The sequence below is a fragment of the Lactuca serriola genome, chromosome 3 (assembly GCF_051521515.1).
Source record: "Lactuca serriola cultivar US96UC23 chromosome 3, Lser_US96UC23_V15, whole genome shotgun sequence".
Classification (NCBI taxonomy): Eukaryota; Viridiplantae; Streptophyta; class Magnoliopsida; order Asterales; family Asteraceae; genus Lactuca; species Lactuca serriola.
Genome location: NC_136410.1, coordinates 159,976,657 through 159,999,024, shown reverse-complemented (window position 1 = coordinate 159,999,024; position 22,368 = coordinate 159,976,657). Strand labels below are relative to the sequence as shown.

Sequence of the window (22,368 nt, the reverse complement as noted above, 5' to 3'; positions counted from 1 at the left end):
GAATTACGGTTTTCAAGAGTAAGGAGGCTGATTAAACATGTCCAAAAGAGGCTATCGGATGGATTATATAGGGTGCAACACCTTAAAACTAGGGTTTCTTTTTTCCACACATACGTCCCTCATACACAAGCGTACACCCCGCGTACGTGCCCGAAGGCGCGATCAAGCATCAAGATAGTACGCTAAGCGCACCACCCTGTACGCCCCACATACTAGCCTTAAGGACTATTCTTGCAAACTTTTTCGATTACGTATTAAATATGATACTTAAAAATTTTCCTAGCGTTACATGGTGGGTTGACCTACAAACCCAATTACTACCCAAACACAACCTGTTTATTTGGCGGGTTGACAGGTTGGTGGGTCAGAAAATCTTAACTCAAACCGGTTTATTTTCGTGTCGGTTTCGTATCGTGTCAAGAATTTCCACCCTTAATAGTCTTGACTGATTTTGGGATGGATGTTATGAACACTGATACTTATTGGAAGCTTTGGTCCATTATCTTATATTAGAATAATAACATTTATCACTAACAGATTTTAATATACTTTGTTATAGTCAAGATGAGATGTCGAAACTGAATCCATGTACCAATCATTGTTGCTCGAATCATTAAATGAAAGCATGCTAAACATTTGAGGTAATGATGTTTATTGATCTAATAAGTTCTGAGCATAGGCACCGAACCAATTCAACAAAGTAAGGATGTTGGGTTAAGTTGAAAAGTAGGCATTTATGGATGGGCCTAATGTGGAGATGTATGTTAGTTGATGTCGAAAAGTTTGTCGTAGAGACTTATGCCAACTATTATTGGGTTGGCATACCTAATGTTGAGGCCTACTAGAAGGTGCATTCACTAGTGGAGTAGGAAGGGGGTGCAATTGATGTGTCACAGACCAAAATAGGCGAAGTCCAAAGGGTGGGAGTATTGGGCTTTTAGCATTCTAACACTCCTAAGGTGTGCATGCAACCCTAATAACCTTGGATCTATGTTTTCTCTAAAAATACATGCAAATAATAATTTCCAAGGTTTACACCCTAACTAGCATAGCATGAAGAACTAGAACCATAAAATACTAGAAGAATGACATAACTTTTGATAGTGAATGATTGCTTGGAGTTTGAGAGCCTAGCACCAATAGTGTGAATGCCTCAAGTGGAATCACAAATCACCACAAACTTTGGAAGCTAGAGAGAATATGTATATGCATTCTTGAAATCGGCCACCGCTTAGTTCTCACACAACTAGTTGTCATTTCAAGCATCACAAGCATCTTTATATAGTGTGGAGGATCAGGGTAAACCCTAATAACCCATGTCTTTTCCTTTCCAAGGATCCATGGGTTAAAAGCTCTATGGATCATCCATGGACCCCCATACAAGCTTAGCCCATTCCTAATGAGTGTAAGCCCACATTATATAAAATGCAATAGCCCATGTTTAATTATTCATCTTTTTGATCGCTAAATTAATTCATAATTAATTTAAGATCAATACTAATTAAATAATATGATTTTATATTAATATATTATAACTTATAATATATTAATAAATCATAAACATACTATTCTCATAAGATTATCCATAATAATTGTTCGGGTGAAGTGCAACCCAAATGGACCATGCCGGGTCGGGTCAAATATATACCAAATAAGTTATGGACTCAGACACCTTATCCAACAGGGAGTAGAACCAAGTGTACCAATCATACACACACTCATTTTATCATATTTTTTGATGTTGTCCAATAGCAATACCTCGTCCTCTATGATCATAACTCCTTCCTTGATGGTTGCTTCTACCATCGCTCCAACCACTATGGTGAATTTGATGGGTTTTGAGCAATACATCAATCCTAGGGTGTACATGCAAACCCTAATAGCTTTTGGATCTAGTTCGTCTAATGAACATACAATTGAATATCTGAAGCTATAAACCCTAGATCTATCATATAATAACTGAAATAAGGGTTTAGTAATTACCTTTGATTGTTATATAGCAATAACAATCAATTCCATGCTTTGATTGGCTTCAGAAAGCTTAGTGCCTCAAGTGCTGCAGCTCTAATGGAGTCACAAACACCACTAAGCAACTAGATGAAGAAGGAGAAAAAAGGAGGCACCCAAAAACGTCTAGAAACCCTAAGGATTCAGTTTACCACGTTTTTGGGGCCATAAGGCCTATATATATGTAGGCTATTAGGGTTTTCAACTAGGAAACCCTAATCTGACTACTTAGGCCTTAAGCAGTCCAATGGATCATTCCAGAAGGCCCTTGAACGATTTCTTTATGGATCTCCATATAGAATTCATCAATTGCCATCTAATGAATCCTAAGCCCAACTTTGTAACTATCTTATAATTACAATATCAGTCCCCTAAGATTAATTAATCTTTTTTAGCCACAAAATTAATTATCAATTAATTCTTGACTAATATTAATTAAACAATATGATTTCTCCTTTAACATATTATTCTCATAATATATTAATAAATCATAATTAAACCTTTATCTCCTTAATTCATCCTACATATTGCTATGGTGAAGGCAACCCAAAAGGACCATGTTCATAATCGGGTCAAGTACATACCAAAATAGTTATGGACTTAGACACTAATCCAACAGTCTCCCACTTGGATAAGTCTAATAACTATTTTCCGTATGACTTCAGAACTTGATCAGCCATCGTAGCTTTCAAAAGCTGTTGTCATCTCTGATCTTATCATATAGCGTGTCCTTTAGATAAGGGATTATATATATTCCTCCATTCTCAGGATATAGTATAGAAATAAGACATGAATTTCAATCATTCTCTTTATATTGTTTCCCGACTTCCGATTTATGACGACTGACAACAGACTACAATTGAACACATCAACTTAGTCCCGGGTTGGCCAAGCGCTTAGGTGTCATCACTAAATCATTGAGTGGCCCACAGATATCGCTTTTATCCCACTTTGGGTAAAAGGAATGGATAAAATTTGACTCAAATTCTTGCTTGCACCTACTGATCGAATCACACACAACAATAAGCTTTAAAACACCAAGTTACTGGTGTGTTTACCTATTATCAATGTGCAACCAACCAACAAATAACAACTCACACATCTCGGTTTCAAGAATATACAATATTATCGTCTCACTAATCACTCATGATAAATCCATGAAGTGATCCAAGTGAGCGTGGGTTTAATCCAATACTCTAATCTTATCAAAGCACTCATGAACCGTGCAGCAAACTTATGATATGTCTAAACTCTTTAGACAATCTACAGACTCTTCATGACAGTCTTCCTTCATACTTACTTCCAACGTATGACCGACTGTGGAGGTTCAAATAAGCCAGTTATTCTGGAAGTCAAAACATGCAAACTGAAACACAACAATAATACTTAATCCTAGATGGCCCCAAACTTGTGAGAGTAAATAAAACACTTCTATTTAACAACCATATTGATTACTTATTATTTATCATTTAATGTTTCAGATAATCAACTCATTACTTGAATTACAACAATAGGTTTCCCATGCACCAAGCATGCACACTATGTTTCCTATGGTCCTTACTTTGTGAAATAGATCAATTGAAAAAACTTTTCCAATGATGCTCATTTTACAATTCCCAATCCTTATCATTAGTGTTAGAACACAAGGTTCTTGCCACTACTATAATATGTTAGATTCTAACATTTTATGCAACGATCCTATCGCAAAGTCATAGAACAAAAGTCATCAAGACCTGGCCAATGAAATTACAAAGTATTCTATCAGAAATTGTTACAAGACAATTCCATAGACGCGAAGTCTCACATTCAAAGTACATTCCTTTGAACATCCTTCTTGCATAAAATTTTCTAATCTAGACATAGACTCTCAACATCCAACTCCTAATATGGAAACATTTCCACATTTGCCATATGACAACTCATTCTTGATAGAATCTTATCTAATCATAATAATGTTGATATGGTCCATCCAATACCATACTTCCAACTACTCACAAGAGAATTGAATCTTTGTTTTTCTATAATTAATATTGCTAACTTGCAATACTTTCGATAATAAGCATACAAGCATAACACTTATGCTCCCACTATCATGATGATTATTATCATATAAGCATAACACTTATGCTCCCACTAGCTTTGACATGTATTCAGAAAACAGCTGAACTTCCAGAAAACAATGCTAATTGAATTCCACAAAATTCATATTTCTAATACCAGATGCTTCGATAATCCTTTATCTAAGCTTCTCAAACTTATACACCTTTACCTTAGATAGTTCATATATGTGTCTAAACAATTCAGAACTTATGTTACTAAGTTCCAAATGTTCAAACTAATTGCCAAATCTCACAATTCGAACTATGGAAAGGGATGTCATAACCATAATCGAATTTGAGAATACAATTTTCACAATTGCTATCTTCTTAAAATCCCTCTTAGTGAAAGCATTTCCTCACAGTCATTTTCATGAAGGATGGAATCTTATGACACTTAGATTTTAGGGTGTATGAGTTCCTATCCATGTGAATTTTCCATAACCAAAGTTTGCGACAAATCCGAACTCATATGGACTGAACTTTCTTAATCTTGATTTCTTGCCTTATGGTAACACGAATGCCCACCATGTCTTCCAAGTAGTTTAGCAACTTATCCTTACATATCAATATACTTTCCATTGATCAAGGTGCTTTGTCTTTATGCATTCAAATGAGAACTCATAGAACTCACATGCATAATTAACTCAATTGGAAGGGCACAGAAACAAAATAATGTCAACATGATAGGTTGTAAACCTCAAGTCGTGTGCTAGTGATGATCGATAAGGTTTATTCTTGATTTGTTCTTGAAACCTTTTCAAAAACATTAAAAGTCCCACTGACTCCTTGACATATAAGGTTCTTTTATCAAGAAACATTTCTTGACAAACAAATATTCAAGAGTTAGTGTAGCTTTTATCAAGACAAAACACTTCACAAATTTGTCCTAATTGGTCTTTGTCTTATCCAAGACATCACAACTTACCAATTTCAAATGTGCAAGAATAAGAAAACCTTTTCCAAATTCCACATTTGATGAGTGTTTTAAACCTACTTAAGACTTGTCACTCAATTCGCAATCTTGGAGTATGACTCTAAGATTCGATATTGGAACGAAGTATGATTGACTTCTTGATTTAACCAATTCCATAATTCCCGATTCCTCTTCTTAGACATACAAATGTACTAAGACTCACTTAGAGAATCAATTGAGATATGGTTCTTAATCATTAAGACTTATCATAAAACACAATAAAAGGTACTCTCCCTTCTTCTTAGAAAAGAGAAACTTATATCTTTCTGCCTACTTGATTCTTCTTATTCGTTCTGCTATTTATTGAAACCTTTCCAATCAACTAAGAATTACACTTAATCTTATAAATATAATCATATTTACTAAACTTTAGTAAATTATGACGAATATCTTTATCTCTCTTTGTGGTGGACTTGATCAACGCACAACCTAGTGTACTTGATCTCCTAGTCCTTCACTTGACACTTTGCCTAAGAATTAGTCTAATTTCCAAATATGAAGTTTCTCATTCATCACACAACCAAGTTGTATGATTCCAAGTTTTTATCCAATTAAAACTTGGGCGATGAGAAACTCTCCCTATTTGGTAAATTCTTGACATCTCCACAAATAACATAATTAAGAATCAAATCCATTATTGCTAATTATAGAAACCTTCAAACATCAATTTTTCATACACCCCATTGTAAGGATAAATAAATAAGATAAAATCAAAATTTATTTTATTGCGGAAAAAACTTGTCCTTACAATGCAATTCAACTGAAAAAACTATGTTATTACATATTTCTTAGCAATCTATTCTAACTCCAAGTAGTAGCTCAAGAATCCAATCTTCAAGCAATGCGATCGAAATCCATTTCATCATTATTAGATTCAGCTCACTTCTTCCCATAATCTTCCTCTCTTTTTCTTCGATCCTAAAAAACATCAAAATGTAATCTTATCACATCATGTATTAAGAATCTTGAATAAGAACTTAAAAGAGTTAGATAATGGATTTTACCTGAAGTAGAGCCATACGTCATGACTCTCCCATCTCTTAGATCTCTCAGGTAGTTTGTGCAACTTCGTCTCCAATGCCCCTTCTCTTGGCAATAAAAGCAAATGGACTCCTTTTGTACAACACATCGGACAATCACAGACTTAGTTCTTTCCGAACTTCCAATGTTAACTGTGTCCATTGAAGTTTCGGTGTTTGATTCACCAGAAAAATTTGCTTGATCAGCATGCCAAATCATTGTTGATTCAGCAGCTATAAGAAAATAGGTGAGATCAATGAGGGCCACATCGTGATTAATCATATAGTACTCTCTAACGAACTCAATATATGATTCAGGAAGTGACTGAAGAACCCAGTCAATAGCCAACTCACTTGAAATCTCGACACCCAACATGCTTAACCTATCAATGTGTGGCTTCATCTCTAAGACGTGTGTACACACAGGTTTCCCATCTTCGTGTTTTCTTTCCAAAAGGGCTTGAGTGAGCTTGAACTTTTCAAGCCTTTGAACTTGTGGGTCAGTGAGAACAATTGGAGGAGGTGGAGGGAGTGAAGCATGACTCTCATTTCCTTGATCATATCTTGGAATGTCATCTTCATTTGGAAAGCTTGTTCCATGGGATTTGGGAAGACCATGATTGTCAGAACTAGACATCTACAAAACGGGAGAAAATTCAAGTTAAATTGATTAGAATTCTTGATTTAACACCCAAATGAAACATCAAGATAGGATCCAACACAATACTCTACAACCTAGAAGAGGGATGTCGTAATCCAGTCACATAATATTTTAAGGTAGGTAAATGACGATTTACCAATTTCCACCATGAAAAACGAAAATGAAGTTTAAGTTTTAAATGAATTGAAACTCCTAGATCTTTTGAGATTCATTGAACTTTTTAATGGCATGTTTAATCTCAATTATGCCCTACTATTTGTGACTGAGATGTCGAGGATCACAAACAAGGTGTGAATAACCATACGATCACGTGGTGCACCTAATGCTACTATCACCTAATCAATGTGCCGGTTAGCCACACACGCTCCATTGATCTATGATAAGCATCGAGCCACCCTTCGCCACCAATTTCATCCCCAAATTAGTCTGCCAGTTAACCACACACACTCCACTAACGTTTAACAAGGGCACGAAGTGTAATTCCATGGGTTAGCATACAATTTCAAATTTTGCCTAAAGTAACTATGATTTGGGAATTTGTATAAGCATTTAGTTACTTTGTACTTCATTATACTTATAATGGAAGGTTTTTGTCCTATCCTACCCATTCGGCTAATGACCCTCCACTAGTCAAGAGTGCGGTGGGTAAGAGTGGATACCCATTCAATCACCATTTTATAGGCAATTTCCTTAAATACCCCTTATAGACCAACTTCGTGAATGAGGCCTACTAACGGTAAGACTGACTTTACTCATACATATATATATATAATATATATATATATATATATATATATATATATAATATTAGAATTATAATGTTATATATAGTACAGAGTGTATTTTACACTTTTAAAATACTAGGTGGTTCAATTTAGTAAATTATACTTTTAATTTAATTAAATGTAAACCAAAACTTTATGGGTTTATTAAATCACTTTTAATTATACACTTTAATTAATTAATAAAACCATAAGGGTGTGATTTGAACTTTTCAAATTACTAGGGTTTTATAATTTAACATTTCAAAATTAAACTTTTAATCAACTTTTAAATTCCAAAACTTGAGGGCAAGTTTTGAAACATTTCAAAACATTAGGGTTTAGAATTTAAATATTTAAAATTAAACTTTTAATCAAAAATTTAAATTCCAAAACTTGAGGGCAAGTTTTGAAACTTTTCAAAACATTAGGGTTTAACTTATTTAAATTTCAAAAACAAAACTTTTATGTTCAAATTTAAACTATAAAACCTAAAGGGTGCAATTTGAAACTTTTTCACAAGATAATTCAGATCTAAATTACAAATAATCAATATTTATCTAATAAAAAAAAGATCATCTAAATTTGACAATTATCTTCAATTTTGGCAAGGATAAACTCCAAATATTGATAAAAATCGGATTTTATTAATATAAAACGTTTTAGGTAATTATCTACAGCCAAAACAGGAAGAAAATCACGAAATATAGCTGTCAGACCCGCTAACTCGTCGAATCAGCACTGGACTCGTGGAGTTCACCATGGACTCGGCGAGTTCAGCTATGGACTCGGCGAGTCCAGCCTCCAGAAACACTAATTTTTGGTTTTCAAGCAAGAATAATCCATTATAGCATCAAATACATCAAACAAACAACCCAGGCTCTAATACCACTGATGGGTTTTTAGCAATACATCAATCCTATGGTATAAATGCAAACCCTAATAACTTTTGGGTCTAGTTTGTCCAGTGAACATGAAATTGAATATCCAAAGCTATAAACCCTAGATCTATCACATAATAACTGAAATAAGGGTTTAGTAATTACCTTTGATTGTTATCTAGCAATAACAATCAATTCCATGCTTTGATTGGCTTCAGAAAGTTTAGTGCCTCAAGTGTTGCACCTCTAATGGATTCACAAACACCACTAAGCAACTAGATGAAGAAGGAGAAGAAAGGAGGCACCCAAAAATGTCTAGAAACCCTAAGGATTCAGTTCACCACGTTTTTGGGGCCATGAGGGTCCTTTATATATGTAGGCTATTAGGGTTTTCAACTAGGAAACCCTGATCTGACTACTTAGGCCTTAAGCAGTCCAATGGATCATTCCAGAAGGCCCTTGGACGATTCCTTTATGGATCTCCATATAGAATTTGTCCATTGCCATCTAATGAATCCTAAGCCCAACTTTGTAACTATCTTATAATTACAATATCAGTCCCCTAAGTTTAATTAATATCTTTTAGCTACAAAATTAATTATCAATTAATTCTTGACTAATATTAATTAAAGAATATGATTTCTCCTTTAATATATTATTCTCATAATATATTAATAAATCATAATTAAACATTTCTTTCCTTAATTCATCCTACATATTGCTATGGTGAAGGCAGCCCAAAAGGACCATGCTCATAATCGGATCAAGTACATACCAAAATAGTTATGGACTTAGACACTAATCCAACATAATTCTACATGACAATTATCTTTTTGTTTTCCAAATGTTAAGTGCCAAGAATTATATAAGATGATGGGTGATTTGTATGATTTACTTGAATAATTTCACTCTGCACTTAATTCATTCATCGTTGTTCGAGCAATATCATATATCTTGTCTCCGTAAATGATGGAAGAAACAAGAGATAACAACATGTTTGGTATCTGTAATGCTCGCAACTCCGAGCTAAAATATAAAATAAGTGATAATTATTATAATTTGAACCCTCGAAGAGGTAGATTTCTAGTATTGCATGTTGCAGACTACATATTAAAAGGCTTTTTGGGAATTTATCAATAAGGGATAAAACAATATTTTGATAGAATTTTATTTAGGATAAAATAATATTAGCCAAAGTATGAGAAAGTTATGCTTCTTCGAAGGATTTCGTACGTATAAAGACCTCTAAAATCCGACTTTGTATGAAGAAGTTATGCTTCTTTAAAGTTTTGCGATTAAACCGACACGACTATGTGTATCATAAAAAGTGAGTTTCAGATAGATTGCTTATTTGCCTAAGTAATTTAAAATAAAGTCATAGTAATCATAAAACTGAGAGCATACATATAGAGAACGTGCAAATCTGACTACATATGAGGAAGTTATGATTTTTTGGAATTTCAGCGCAACAGTGCGGAGACAGAAATTGATATTCAAATCGACTGATTGTTAGATAAAACAATCTAAACGATGGTTGAAGATATCATGCTTAGCAGCCCGTCTATACAAAGACATTTGAGAACGGAGTTCGTATGAAGGAGTTATGAATTTCACACGTACTTTAACAGTCTAAACCGGTCTAAATATGAACTTTAGTTAGAATGAGAATTAACTATCAAGAACTTAATGAAATTTGTAGATCTTGTTGAGAGGATTCTGAGGATATAAAGAACATCTAAAACAGAACTCGTATGCGAAATTTATGGCCATTCGAAGATCTGTAAGAAGACGTGGCAGTATCTAGTGGCGCCACGTGGCATGGTCGGTGTAATGCCCGTGTTTACAGGCTAAGCATTATTATAATGATGTAATAGTTAGCGTTAATGATTGTAACCCATTTTGAAGTAATGAAGAGGAATTATTTGACTATTATGTGAATTATGTGATTTAATGTGCATTATACTTGCTATTAACAATGTAATAAAATAATAATAATAAATAACCGTCAAAAATAAAATACTAGATAGACCTAATATCTTTCAAGAAAGTTGAAGTAGTCGTAACAAGGATTTCGGGGATATAAGGAACGATGTAATCCGACTTATAACGAAGAAGTTATGACATGTCGAAGTTTTGCGGCAAAACCGGCACGACATCGGGAATCGTAAAAAGTGAGTTTATGATAAAATACTTTTTAGCCTTAGTGATCTAAACGGAAGTCGTAGTATACATTAAACCGAGAGTGTGCATCAAAAGAACGTCCAAATCTTACTTCGTATGAGGAAGTTATGATTTTTCTAGGATTTAGCATAGCGGTACATAGCCCAGAATTCGAATTTTAGATCGACCAATTTTTAGCCGACACAAGCTAAACGAGAATTGAAGATCTCATTAATAGGAACCTAACGACATAAAGACAGACAAAAACGGACGTCGGATGACAAACCTATGAATTTTTAACAGAATTTACATGTCTAAGCTTGTTAAAATATAACGTTACAAATAAATTCAAAATTAGCCAACAGAGTCCAAATGAAAGTTGCACATTACGTCGCCACCTACGCGTGGATATAAAGAACCTAAAAAACGGAGCTCATATGCGAAAGTTACGGAATTTAGAAGTCGGGAATATGTTGTCGCGAGGAGGGTGACATGGCTGAATCCTGACCCTTGCTTTCTCCCCACAACCTCGCATGCGGAGTTAACACCTGCCCCCTAGTACGTGCAGTGTAGCTACGAAGTACGCCTAGCTGAACCGAAGATCTCAGCCTATAAATAAGTGCGAGGTTTCTTCCATTTCTTCACACCCCAACCTTTCTTTCTCTCTCAATACTCCAAAATTGTCCCTCCCCTTCCCTAGTACTTCCTAAATGCTATAGGTGAGTCCCGAAGCGCCTGAAGGCTCCGAGAAAAAGAGCTTTCAGCTTGGAAGTTCTGACCCGCAGAGCTCGATTCCTAGCTAAACCTCCTACTAAGTGAGTTATGCTTACCCTACTTTAAGTATAGGTTATGTTTAAGTTTAATATCATTATTATGAACCTATAAAAATATAAGTATTATAAAAGATGTTATTATAATATCTTTTAACTACTCGCGGTACGGGGAATCTAGTTTGAAGGGTCGTATAGGGTTGTTGGATTTCAAAACAAGTATAATGCCAAAATGGTCCTGCCCTCCGGTGTTTCGTGTTTCGTGTCTGGTCCCTGTCTGTACATAATAGTTGAAAAGTATTGTTTAACACTTATAAAACAATATCACTCGTAAATACTCGCACTAAATATTAGAATAAAATCTAGCGATAATGATACTAGGTTTCGTCAAAGGAAAATAGAATTGTTAGACGCGAAGCGCTGCCCGAGTTTGGAATCATCACTTTAACAAGTGAATGCATGGTTACTTTCATCTTACACATAGATATGAAGTATTTAATAAAATAATATGCTATGTGTGCATATTATCTGTGTACTTGATATTTATGCTTGATGAACAAAATATACATATTTTATTTGATTTAAACTGTATATTTATTTTATACATATAAGTATTATGGGTAAAGATGGGTAGATGATATAGATGATGAAATAAATGAGGAGAGTCCTCGATGTTTAAGATGATCTAGTCATCTTGCGGAGTATAGATGACGACCACGGACTATTCTAGACAGTCTAGTGGAACACTGGCAGGCTCGCAACTTGTAGGTGTTTTTAAACTAAGTGTTCACCAGATGTACTCCATCCCCCTCGTGGTTGTATTATTTTACATATATTGATGAGGAATCACCTAAGTAGTGTTGTCATCCCGATGAAAATCCTTAGGCTAGGTCCCTTAATTTAGATGCTTTAGGGACAGAAAGTGAGGATAAAGGGAATGGGTAATAGGGTTGATTGTTTTGATGAAATTAATAAAATTAATTATTTTGTGTTGAAAACCCTATACGCTCACCAGGCTCCCAAGCCTGACCCACTAAGTTTTTTGTATACAGGTAGTGGCAAGAGACCACTGGAGTGATGATCTGATGAGAGATCAATGGATTATATGCCACTAGACTAAATAGACGTTGTAAGGCCTATATTTTATCTGTTTATGCATTTGATCTGTATTGACAATGACATCCCGAGGCTTTTAATATAATGAAAATACATTTTTTCGGAAATTATTTGATAAATTCTTTATTATTTTTTTGGGAAAAAAATCCACAACATATGTGACAACCCAAAATTTTCATTCGGTCAAACCCTAAAAGTCAATCACTTCATATTATAAGTCAATTTCATTTCTATTTGTTTTTAACAAATTTAAAGTTCGTTTGACTATTATAATAATTATTCTTTAAACGAACGGGTGAAAGGATGTGCCGTATCGAGTCTTGAAATTTCAAAACCGCAAATACCACGTAGCTTAGAAGTTCATAGCCAAACTTTTATGTTTGGGCCGTAAATTACCCCAAAAACCGTAAACTCATGCTTAAGCATGAGTTTAATCCCCAAAACACTTCACTTCTCATTTACACTCAGAAGAACAACTCCCAAACACTCTAAACTATCATCCCGGTTTTCGCTCGATTTCTTGAAAACGTAAGTATTTCTCGACTTGATTAGTTGATATATCATAACAACTAGTGATTATACATATTTTCATCCATCCATTTTTGAGTTTTGATTAGATTTCCAAAACACCAAGAACACCAAGAACACACACTAGTGTTCTTGGGCCCTTAGCACCTTTTCAAGCTTCTAACTAGTAAGTACTCTCACCCTAGTGTACTGTAAATCTTATTACCTTGCTAAACATCAAGAAAACACCCCAAGAACACCAAGAGTAAGATGTTCACGTCCCAAGAAGTTCTTGGACCGTGAACCCCAATCAAGAGTGCCAAAGTGTGCTTTAACTCTTCATAAGCCTTGGACACTAGCCTAGATTCATTCCTAGTTAAGTTAGGGACTAGAAAACATCAAAATACCATAATCCTTAAGGTTTTACGACAGCAAACCCAAAAAGAAATGGTCTTAGGGCCGTGAACTCCTCAAATGAGGGAAATGGTGCCCTAATCTATTCCAAAGACTTAACCATCAAGTAGAAATGCTTCTTAGGGTCTTGTAAAGCCTCGAAACATCAAATGGTCATGGAATTATGAGCTTATGGCCGTAAGCCTATGAGTTTACGACCGTAAACTTATTTGTTGAGGACCTTAGGGTCGTGAACTCCCTTAGGGAGTTTGGGAGTTTTCCTTGAACCCTACACCCATTAGCCATACCCTACAACACTTGGATGCAACCCTTGTGATCTTTAACACTTGAAACAAAGTGTTTTCATGTCCTAGAGTGTCCCAACTTAATTTATTAGTTATAAATTGACTAATTAGTTATATATATGTTTATTATATGATAACTAGGCTCGCGTGTGTGTACAAGTCTACATTTGTCACCTAGCACCGTATCCGACACTTCAATCCAATCCACTCACTGCAAGTGAGTTCATACCCCTTAATCAATGGTTTAAATGTTGTTAAATCCTTTTATGGGGGAGGGGATACAAGTTGAATACTTATAGTTATTATATCAATCACATGTGATTAATAACTACAAAACTAGTGATTTTCTTACTGTTCAAACTGTTTTGCTTCAAACTGTTTTACAAGCTCTTTTACTTATCAAACACTTTTACTTAAGCTCTTTTATAGTTATTATCAAATGCATGCCTATGTATGTATAGTTATATAAGTAATGTTTAAAAGGCTTAGGAAGGCCAACTCGCTTTATCTCCTTTTCCTTGTTGGGATGTGGCTGTAAGGGCATCGGTTATCCGTCCGAATGTCGTCTAAATATTAGTTATATATTATGTATACATATATAGACATAAAGGTTCTTCCAGTCAATTGAATATTCTTGGGTAGCAAGGGTATACTTCCATGTTCATACGTACCAGTTACATTACTAGTAAGCTACCATAAGGGTAGCACAGGAAGATACAAATACTATTACTAGAACAATGAAACATAAAATGAGTCAGTTCATTCATGAGTCAGTACGAGTAGCATCTACAGTACATTACTATACATGCTAGATAGAGAGATAACATACATTATAGCTAGCACATGCAGAACATTACAATACATACAGGCTAGACAGAGAAAGAGTACACTTACAGTTAGCACATTTATCACGTGTACATTTATGCAGTTATGTGAACCATTAAGCGGATTGACTATCCTACACGTTGCTGCTCGCTACAGTGGGACTTGCAAGTCTACGGGTGCCAAATGTCATTTCTTACGGTGTCTTACATCGTCATTTTACTTGAGTAGGTAGTAGGATACAGGTCGATCACATGTTACTTTGGACACCTTTTGTTTTAAGGTAGTTAGTACAACGGTAGTCACTTTTTATAAATACTACGGTACTATGATATTTTCCCATAACATTCACTTCGTGAATATTCCCACGATGCACGGTAATGTAAAAACTATATTTTTGGTAAATGATAGTTAAAATTGGGAAAACACACACTCTAACAAGAGACACACGCACATACACTAGATGCCTTGGTAGAAGGCTACAGTTAGTAGGAAACATAGGGTTTTCTATGAGAGTTCAAACATTTTACAAAACATTGTACAAAACATCTTACGAAACATCTTACAAATGCTTTCATACAAACATAGACATTAATATACTTATGATCTCACTAGCTTTAAGCTGATACTCGCTTTCAAAATAACTTGTATTCTCAGGTCACCAATAGACAGGTACAGGTGCCAGGCTTTTGAGAAGATGGAGTCCGTTCAAGACTCGTCTTTGATTTTGATATGTATATTTTGGTGTCTATATAACTTGACAGAACACACATGTATGAAAATATATTATTAATGCAATGGATGATGTTGTTGCTTGTTTACTACTATTCATTGTTGTGATACTGTACATGACGTCCTCTGCCCAGAAAGTTTCCGCCATTCATGGTTTTGGGGTGTGACAACGTATTTCGTTAAAAGGATACTATGATTTTCAAATAAAGCATCAACAAATCAGTCTTTTTTGCCATGAAAATGGGGATGTCATAGTCGGGTACCTGCCTTCTCCAAGAGACCAGCTGACGTGGTAGCATGAGAGTGGGACACGTTGTACCACGAAGATGAGAAAACATGGTCATCTTCTAGAAGAATGAGGTTGGCAAATCTTAGCGTTACACATGATAAAAAGGAAGAAGAGCCAGCACACCCCTTGGGTGCGGCGTGCCTCCTGTCTGTGTGAGGTGCACGCTTGATGGATCTATATAGCCTTCAATTTTCATTCTTTTCCTCACAACTATTCAAACATTCTCTCTCAAACATTTTTTCTTTCTTTGAGACCAATTTTTCAGGGTTTCTGAGTATTTTAGCCGGGCTCCAACATATCTAGGAACCCGACGAAAAGAAATATATGCGTCAAAGTTCTGCTTGTGTAGTTTCTCGGTTTTCGCCAAAATCTCAATAAGTTGAGATACACTTATTTTATTTCAAGTGTAACTTTTATTTATATTCATAGTCGTTGTTATGAACATATAAATAAGATTTATCAGTAATTCCAGGTCATTATACTAACTAATCTACTTACAAGGGTGGTGTCTAGGTTAGATTTAGTGAGGTGTTTAAAGTGGGATTTCTAAATAGTATACTTTGTATACCAAATGGATGCTACCTCCGTTATGATCTTACTTGTTTGCTCCTTACTTGACATATCTTGATATAGAAATTGGGATTAGTGAGGAATCTAGACTATCAGTAGTTACAAGGAATATAAACTAAGACTTAGTGACATTTGTACCTAGGTCACATCAAAGGAAAAGCCAATGTGTTAGGCGAAGCGTTGCCAAATTCACCATTCATCCACTTTTAATAACTAAGCACATAGTTACTTTCATCTTACACATGGATAGAAAGTATTTAAATAATTAAATGCTATATGTGCTTATTATTTGTGATCAAAATGTTATGTGTTAGATGAAATAATATAAGATGATTTTTATATGATTTATCATATATGTATTTGCATACCTATAATATCTTGGGTAGTGATGGGTGCTAAGGGGTGAATAAAATGACGAGGGCGATGGATGATGAGAGATGAAGACAATGATAATAAGCCACAAATATAAATAGTATTAGTGTACTAAGGATGTAGAAATAGTACTAATGTACTACCAATGTAGAAATAGTACTAGTGTACTAACGATGTAGTCATCTAACTAAGTATAGGTGACAACCACAGACTATTCAGGGCAACCCGTGGAACATAGGCATGTTCATAACATGTAGGTGGTGGACTATATGTCCAATTGATATACTCTTCTTCCTCGTAACATGTATTGAGGAGATATCCTTGAAACAGTACTGTCAACTACGATGATTATGATGATCCTTATGATAGATCCTTCAAGATGAATATAAAAGAAAACCTACTAACATGTATTGCGGAGAAATCCCTAAAGCAGTACTGTCAACAACGATGATTATGATGATCCTTAGGATAGGTATTTAGAAATGGATATATAAGAAAACGAGGATGAGTAATCAGGTGAATTGTTTGATAATTAAACATATTAACTATATTATTGTGGGTTGAAAACTCTATGTAATCACCAGGTTTCCCAACCTGACCCACTCAGTTTTTTTGTATCGCAGGAAGTAGTACAAATATAATGATGTTTGGATCCGATGAGAGATTCGAGGAAATATAGGTTATGTTATAAAAGATGTTGTAAGGCATGTAATGATTACGTTTATGGTTATATTTTTCATATCAGTGATGACATCCCAAGTTTTTCATAAACAATAAAAACATTTCTTCGGAAATACTTTTTATGGTACAAATTTTGCAATATAAAGAAGACTCCACTTTAAAATAAGCATAAATAAAAAGGTCTTTTCTAACCGTGAAAAATAGGGATGTCATAGTATGTAATCGAATGTTATAAATAAGTTAGTAATAGTGTATGTTACGAAATTCTTTTATGAGACTGCACTATCAATATTATCAAGAATGTCAAAAATTGTCTTAATTTAGGGACAACGCATTTGTGACCGTACTATCAACAATAATGATATTTTGAAGTTATTTGCCAAGTTGAATGACTTTATCATTTTATTGTCATGGAAAAATGTTTTATTAGAGATGGAAACATGGTCGAGGAAGATACTTATCTTTTCTCGTTAATGTAAATATATACTAAAATCACATACAAAATCATGGACTTGACCCAATACATGGGCCGAATACAAAGCCGAAATAATATAAATATGTGAACACTAACAGAAAACACACATCATTTATCAATCTTTTGAATCTTTCCACCCAAAACATAATTTAACCTCCCACCCTTTTCATATAACCATGACCACTCCACAAAAATGATACTCAAACAACATAAACAGCAACAAATATACAAATATCTAACAACCTATATCATTATAATTATACCACCATTTTTTCAATTACAAGAGTCAATTTCTACATAATAAATAATTTCCTACAATGCTTCTGAGGCCCATATTGTAGACTAGCTACCTCAAAGTTCACAATCTCACTAATCAAATCTTTAAAAATAAGACGTTCTATATCTAAAGCCAAATTTGGAATCTCATTACAATTATCATCCCAATCTTCTGACTTTTTATTCACATCCATAGCTATGATGTTTAATACTTCATCATATTGTTCACTCCCTTTGTTACTTTGGAGATTATTTATTTCTGACCACAATTCCATCAATATCTTCTCTCCATTAGGAATCCTTCCTTTCTTTTTCCTTAATATTTGCACAAGAACATCATTAACGCTATCAAATATCATCTTTCTCTTCATTTTCTCGGATTTTGATGATTTGGACTCATGGGTATTTTTGTTTTTTTCCAAAATGTTGAACAACTCAGGGTTGATCAAGCTGCCTGTTGGATGAAGGTGAACGATTGTTGTAGCACAATCAAGATTTTTGAAAAAACCAGAGGCTAATAAAATCTCTTTGATGTATTTTTTATCTCCATTTTCATGTGGATTCATGGTGACTTCATCACTTGTGGAGTTTAATAGTTCAATTTGACGAACAAGATGATTTATGTTTTCCATTTTTATCCCTGAAGGGGACTGATTTAGTTCGGCCAAGTTGTCTATTCCCACTTGACTCCATTCTTGTTCATCAAAGTGCAAATCCTCATCATCTAAGAAGAGAAAAATGTTTATCAGTAAGAATTAATGTAATTTCATTTTTTTGTGTATTATATATAGCATCTTACTTTTATTTTATTTCGCTACATTTTTTTTCTTCTTACTAAAGCATAATACTATGTAAAAACTACTCATTTCTAGCATTGAACTTTAATTTTTTTTTTCTTATTATAACAATATATTTTGAAAAATCTACCAAATTAGATTTTTCATAGTACAATGTTGTGAATAGGGAAAACAAATGAAAGTATGATCCTATAATAAACAAATTAATGAAAGTATAATGTTTTTTCTTGTATTTTTAACTCAACATATTCACTCTTTACTAATAGCTCTAAATTCAAGAAATAGTAATGTAATTTCAGGGCAGCCTATGTCGAAAAGGAATGTATTCTTTTGTTTCAAAAAAAAAATGTCTAAATTTAAGAAATAGTAATGTAATTTTATTGATTTGTGTATTATAACATCTTATTTTCATTTCTTTCTATTTCAACATTGTATGTTCAGTTTCATTCTTATTTTAAGGCATTGTACTTTGAAAAATTTATCCAATTAGAGAATCATACTTTTTGTTATTTTTTTTTTCTTGTTCAGATATTACACTTTGAAAAATCTACCGAATTATAGCAGTTAAAATTGCTTTGTATATATATGGCATTTCTATGATTGGGTAGATTTGTCAAAGTACAATGTTGTAATGGGAAAAATACATATACAACAAACAATAGATGTACCTTTAAATCTATACGATTTCTTTTTCATCGGAGACATTGCTTCTTCTGTGTAAAATGCATCAAGAACCGAAACAGGACTCGGTTGTTCAGCCATTGTCTTATACTCGATCAATCTTTCAGCAAATTTATTCTAAAAACAAAAAATATAAAACATATTAGCAAATTAAATAATAAACTCAATAACATCATTTATGTAAATTTCAATATATCTTCATTTTATTTAACAAATTTTAAGTGCTCTAAACTAACCTTGTTCCCTTGACTCGAATCGTTGCTTGTAACCTCTGACTCATTCTGTGAAGCTACACTTGTATCACTTTCCGAAGGGAATGAAACGATGTCACTTTGTTGACTTAAACTTCTTACATGACTACTAAAATTACTCAATTGCCCCTTCGGTTGCTTTCTATTCCCACGAACCGGTTGCTTTTCGATTCCATTCTTTGATCTCTGCAATCTCGGGCTTACATTTCCCGAGTTTCTTGAAGGTGACACCGGTTTTTTAGCTTTTGTTTCAATTGGAGTTAAGTTTTTTACACATCGCCTATTATCTATACGGTTGACTTTCTTGACTTTTTGAAGACTTGTAATCACCATTGAATCTTGTTGAACTATTTTCTTGTCTTCCGTCTTCTCCAACTTCATATTTGTCCTCTGTATCGCTTCAAGAATCTGCTTTAGAGCTCTTAGATCTTTTCCTGAGCTTTTAAACTCAACTTCATTCATTCTTTTTTGGATTTGACCATAAACCGAATGGCAGCCATGGTCAACTCTAGAAGCTTTCTTATGAGTCGCTTGTTTCTGGGTTCCCCATGGAGCTGGTTCTAGTTGAATTCGAGGTGATGTCATTGCCATTTTGTTGCTTGATAATCTTGAATGAGAAACCGATGTGTTAGTGTCATCTAAACATGGTTTTGTCTTTAAACTATCACCTCCATTGATGACGTCATTCAAAGCTTCTAAACCCATCAACCTTGCGACAACACTTGAAGAAGGTCGCTTGTTTGTTACTAATAACTCGTGGGTATTCTTGTAATTCTTTATAGAACTTTGTTTGCTATCTAAAGATAACCTCGGAATCTCTTTAATATTAGCAACGGATTTTAACTTGTAAATTGATTCCCTTCCATCACATGAAAACCTTGAAATCTCCTTAACACCCCTTGAAATTTCTTTAAGTTTATCAAGATTTTGATCTTTTCTTTCGTATAAAACAGGCCTTGGGGAATCAGTATGTGTCATTATGGGACCTTTTCGTTCGTCTTTCGCGACAGTTTTTACTGACACTACTCGAGGCTTTCGAGTCATTGAATCCTTGACTACATTCTTGATATCATCTTTTGTGACAGTTGGAGGCAAGGGTTCGGAAATGATGCTTGGACAAATTGAAGAGGGTTCTGTTTGAAGTCTTTTACTACAATCTAATAATGAACTAGAAGAAGAAACTGAGTTTCTTGATGATTCAGTAGATACTCTGTGTTTTTCATTTGCCATTTTCTCCTGTAAAAGTTATCAAAACTTAGTTTTATATTTGAAATATTTTCGCTTTTCTTTTAACTATGAAACTTTAAATCAAAATCTTAGTCTTACCTTTGGTTTCTCTGATGCATTGTTGATCTCCTTTTTTCCACCTAAACAAGAATTTATAAAGATTTTAGATACCGAAATCTTAATGTTAATTATGTGATTATACGTCTAAAAGTTACAAAAAAAAATGATATTTTGAGTTGTTTTGTGGTTTAAACACTAATATTTTGTTTTCTCTAATCAAACTATAGAAATTACCCATAATTTTTTATAAATTAACCATTTGATATGTTATAAAAGCTTTCACCAATAATTTTCTTATATGAGATTTTACCGGTAATTTTTCAAAATTAACATTATGACATGTTATATTTTTCTAAATTACCCGTTATGACGCATTATATTTTTATGTCATATCAAAATAATTAAAATTAAAAAAAAAAAAAAAAAAAAGATGTCAGAAACTTTTATATGGCTATATTTGAAAAAAATTAAACAAATGGTTAAACTACAAAAGTGTCCATCATATCATGGATTTCCATACTTTAGCCAAATTGTGGAATGATATTTTTATTCTTGTATCAAAATAGTAATTAGTATATGAACAAATATATCATTTCACTATTCCGCTAAATTACAAAAAAAAAACCATATATCGTAAACAAGAGAGTTTTAAGGTTATATTTATAAAACATTAAAACAAATGGTTAAACTACAAAACTGTTAACGAGAAAGTGGTTTTCCTTTAATTTAGCCAAATTGTGGAATGATATTGTTCATATGCAAAATTGCAAACTACTATCTTGTGGAATGATATTTGTTGATATACAAACTATATACAACAAAAACATACAAAAACACACATATTTTGGTGTAATATGTTTACCTTGAGGTAGCTTCTTTTGGCCAAGTAGATAACGTCGATCAAAAAGCTGAAAAATCCCATTCATGCATCCTAGTTGCTTCGTTAACTCTTGTTTATCTTCTCTTAACTTATACATACCTTTCGTAGACATTTTCACCACCACTTTTAGAAATACAAAACACCTCAACAAAAATGTCTTCTTTTCTTTGATTAAATACACCCAAATTTACAACCTTCCATTTACCATTTTCTCTTGTTTTTCTGAAGATGTACAGAGGATTTGCAGAACGAACTTATTTATTATATATATTTGCTCTCTCTCTCTCTCTCTCTCTCTCTCTCTCTCTCTCGGATTGAATGCTACTGTTTTTGGGCTCAAAAGATGTAGAATTGGGATTCGATGCAATAATTCGATGTGGGATTTTGGATTGGTGGCATATTTTAGGACTCAAGAATCAAGGATTGGCATTATATATATACATCATAACTATGAGAGTGGGTAGGGTAGGGTAGGGTGGGGGTGGGGTGGGGTGGGGGTGAGGGGGGTAGGGGGTGGGTCATATGTGCACTGGCCTTCCACTTCCATGTGGACAAAATAATGTAGGTGGGGTCTAGAGTCTGGTTTCTTCATGTGAAGATTGT

At 33.9% G+C, this 22,368-nt stretch overlaps 1 protein-coding gene across 1 annotated transcript; it reads right to left on the bottom strand.

Annotated features, from left to right (window-relative positions):
• Nucleotides 1–17,817: 17,817 nt before the first annotated feature.
• LOC145093304 (protein LONGIFOLIA 1-like) lies at nt 17,818–22,160 on the bottom strand. Its single transcript, XM_079031397.1, has 5 exons — nt 21,748–22,160; nt 20,925–20,965; nt 19,584–20,834; nt 19,335–19,464; nt 17,818–18,593 (listed from the first exon to the last, which is right to left on the bottom strand). Exons 1-5 carry the CDS (start codon nt 21,875–21,877, stop codon nt 17,887–17,889), a joined length of 2,259 nt encoding a protein of 752 aa, XP_078887523.1. The 5' UTR covers nt 21,878–22,160; the 3' UTR covers nt 17,818–17,886.
• Between the last annotated feature and the right edge of the window lie 208 nt (nt 22,161–22,368).

Excerpts from the sequence above, each read along its gene's own strand:
- LOC145093304 (XM_079031397.1), bottom strand. The coding sequence starts at position 21,877 with ATGTCTACGAAAGGTATGTATAAGTTAAGAGAAGATAAACAAGAGTTA. Across the intron at positions 19,465-19,583 it reads ATTCGAGTCAAGGGAACAAG|AATAAATTTGCTGAAAGATT; the intron begins GTTAGTTTAGAG and ends TTTTGTTTTTAG. Across the intron at positions 18,594-19,334 it reads GAAATCGTATAGATTTAAAG|ATGATGAGGATTTGCACTTT; the intron begins GTACATCTATTG and ends TTCTCTTCTTAG.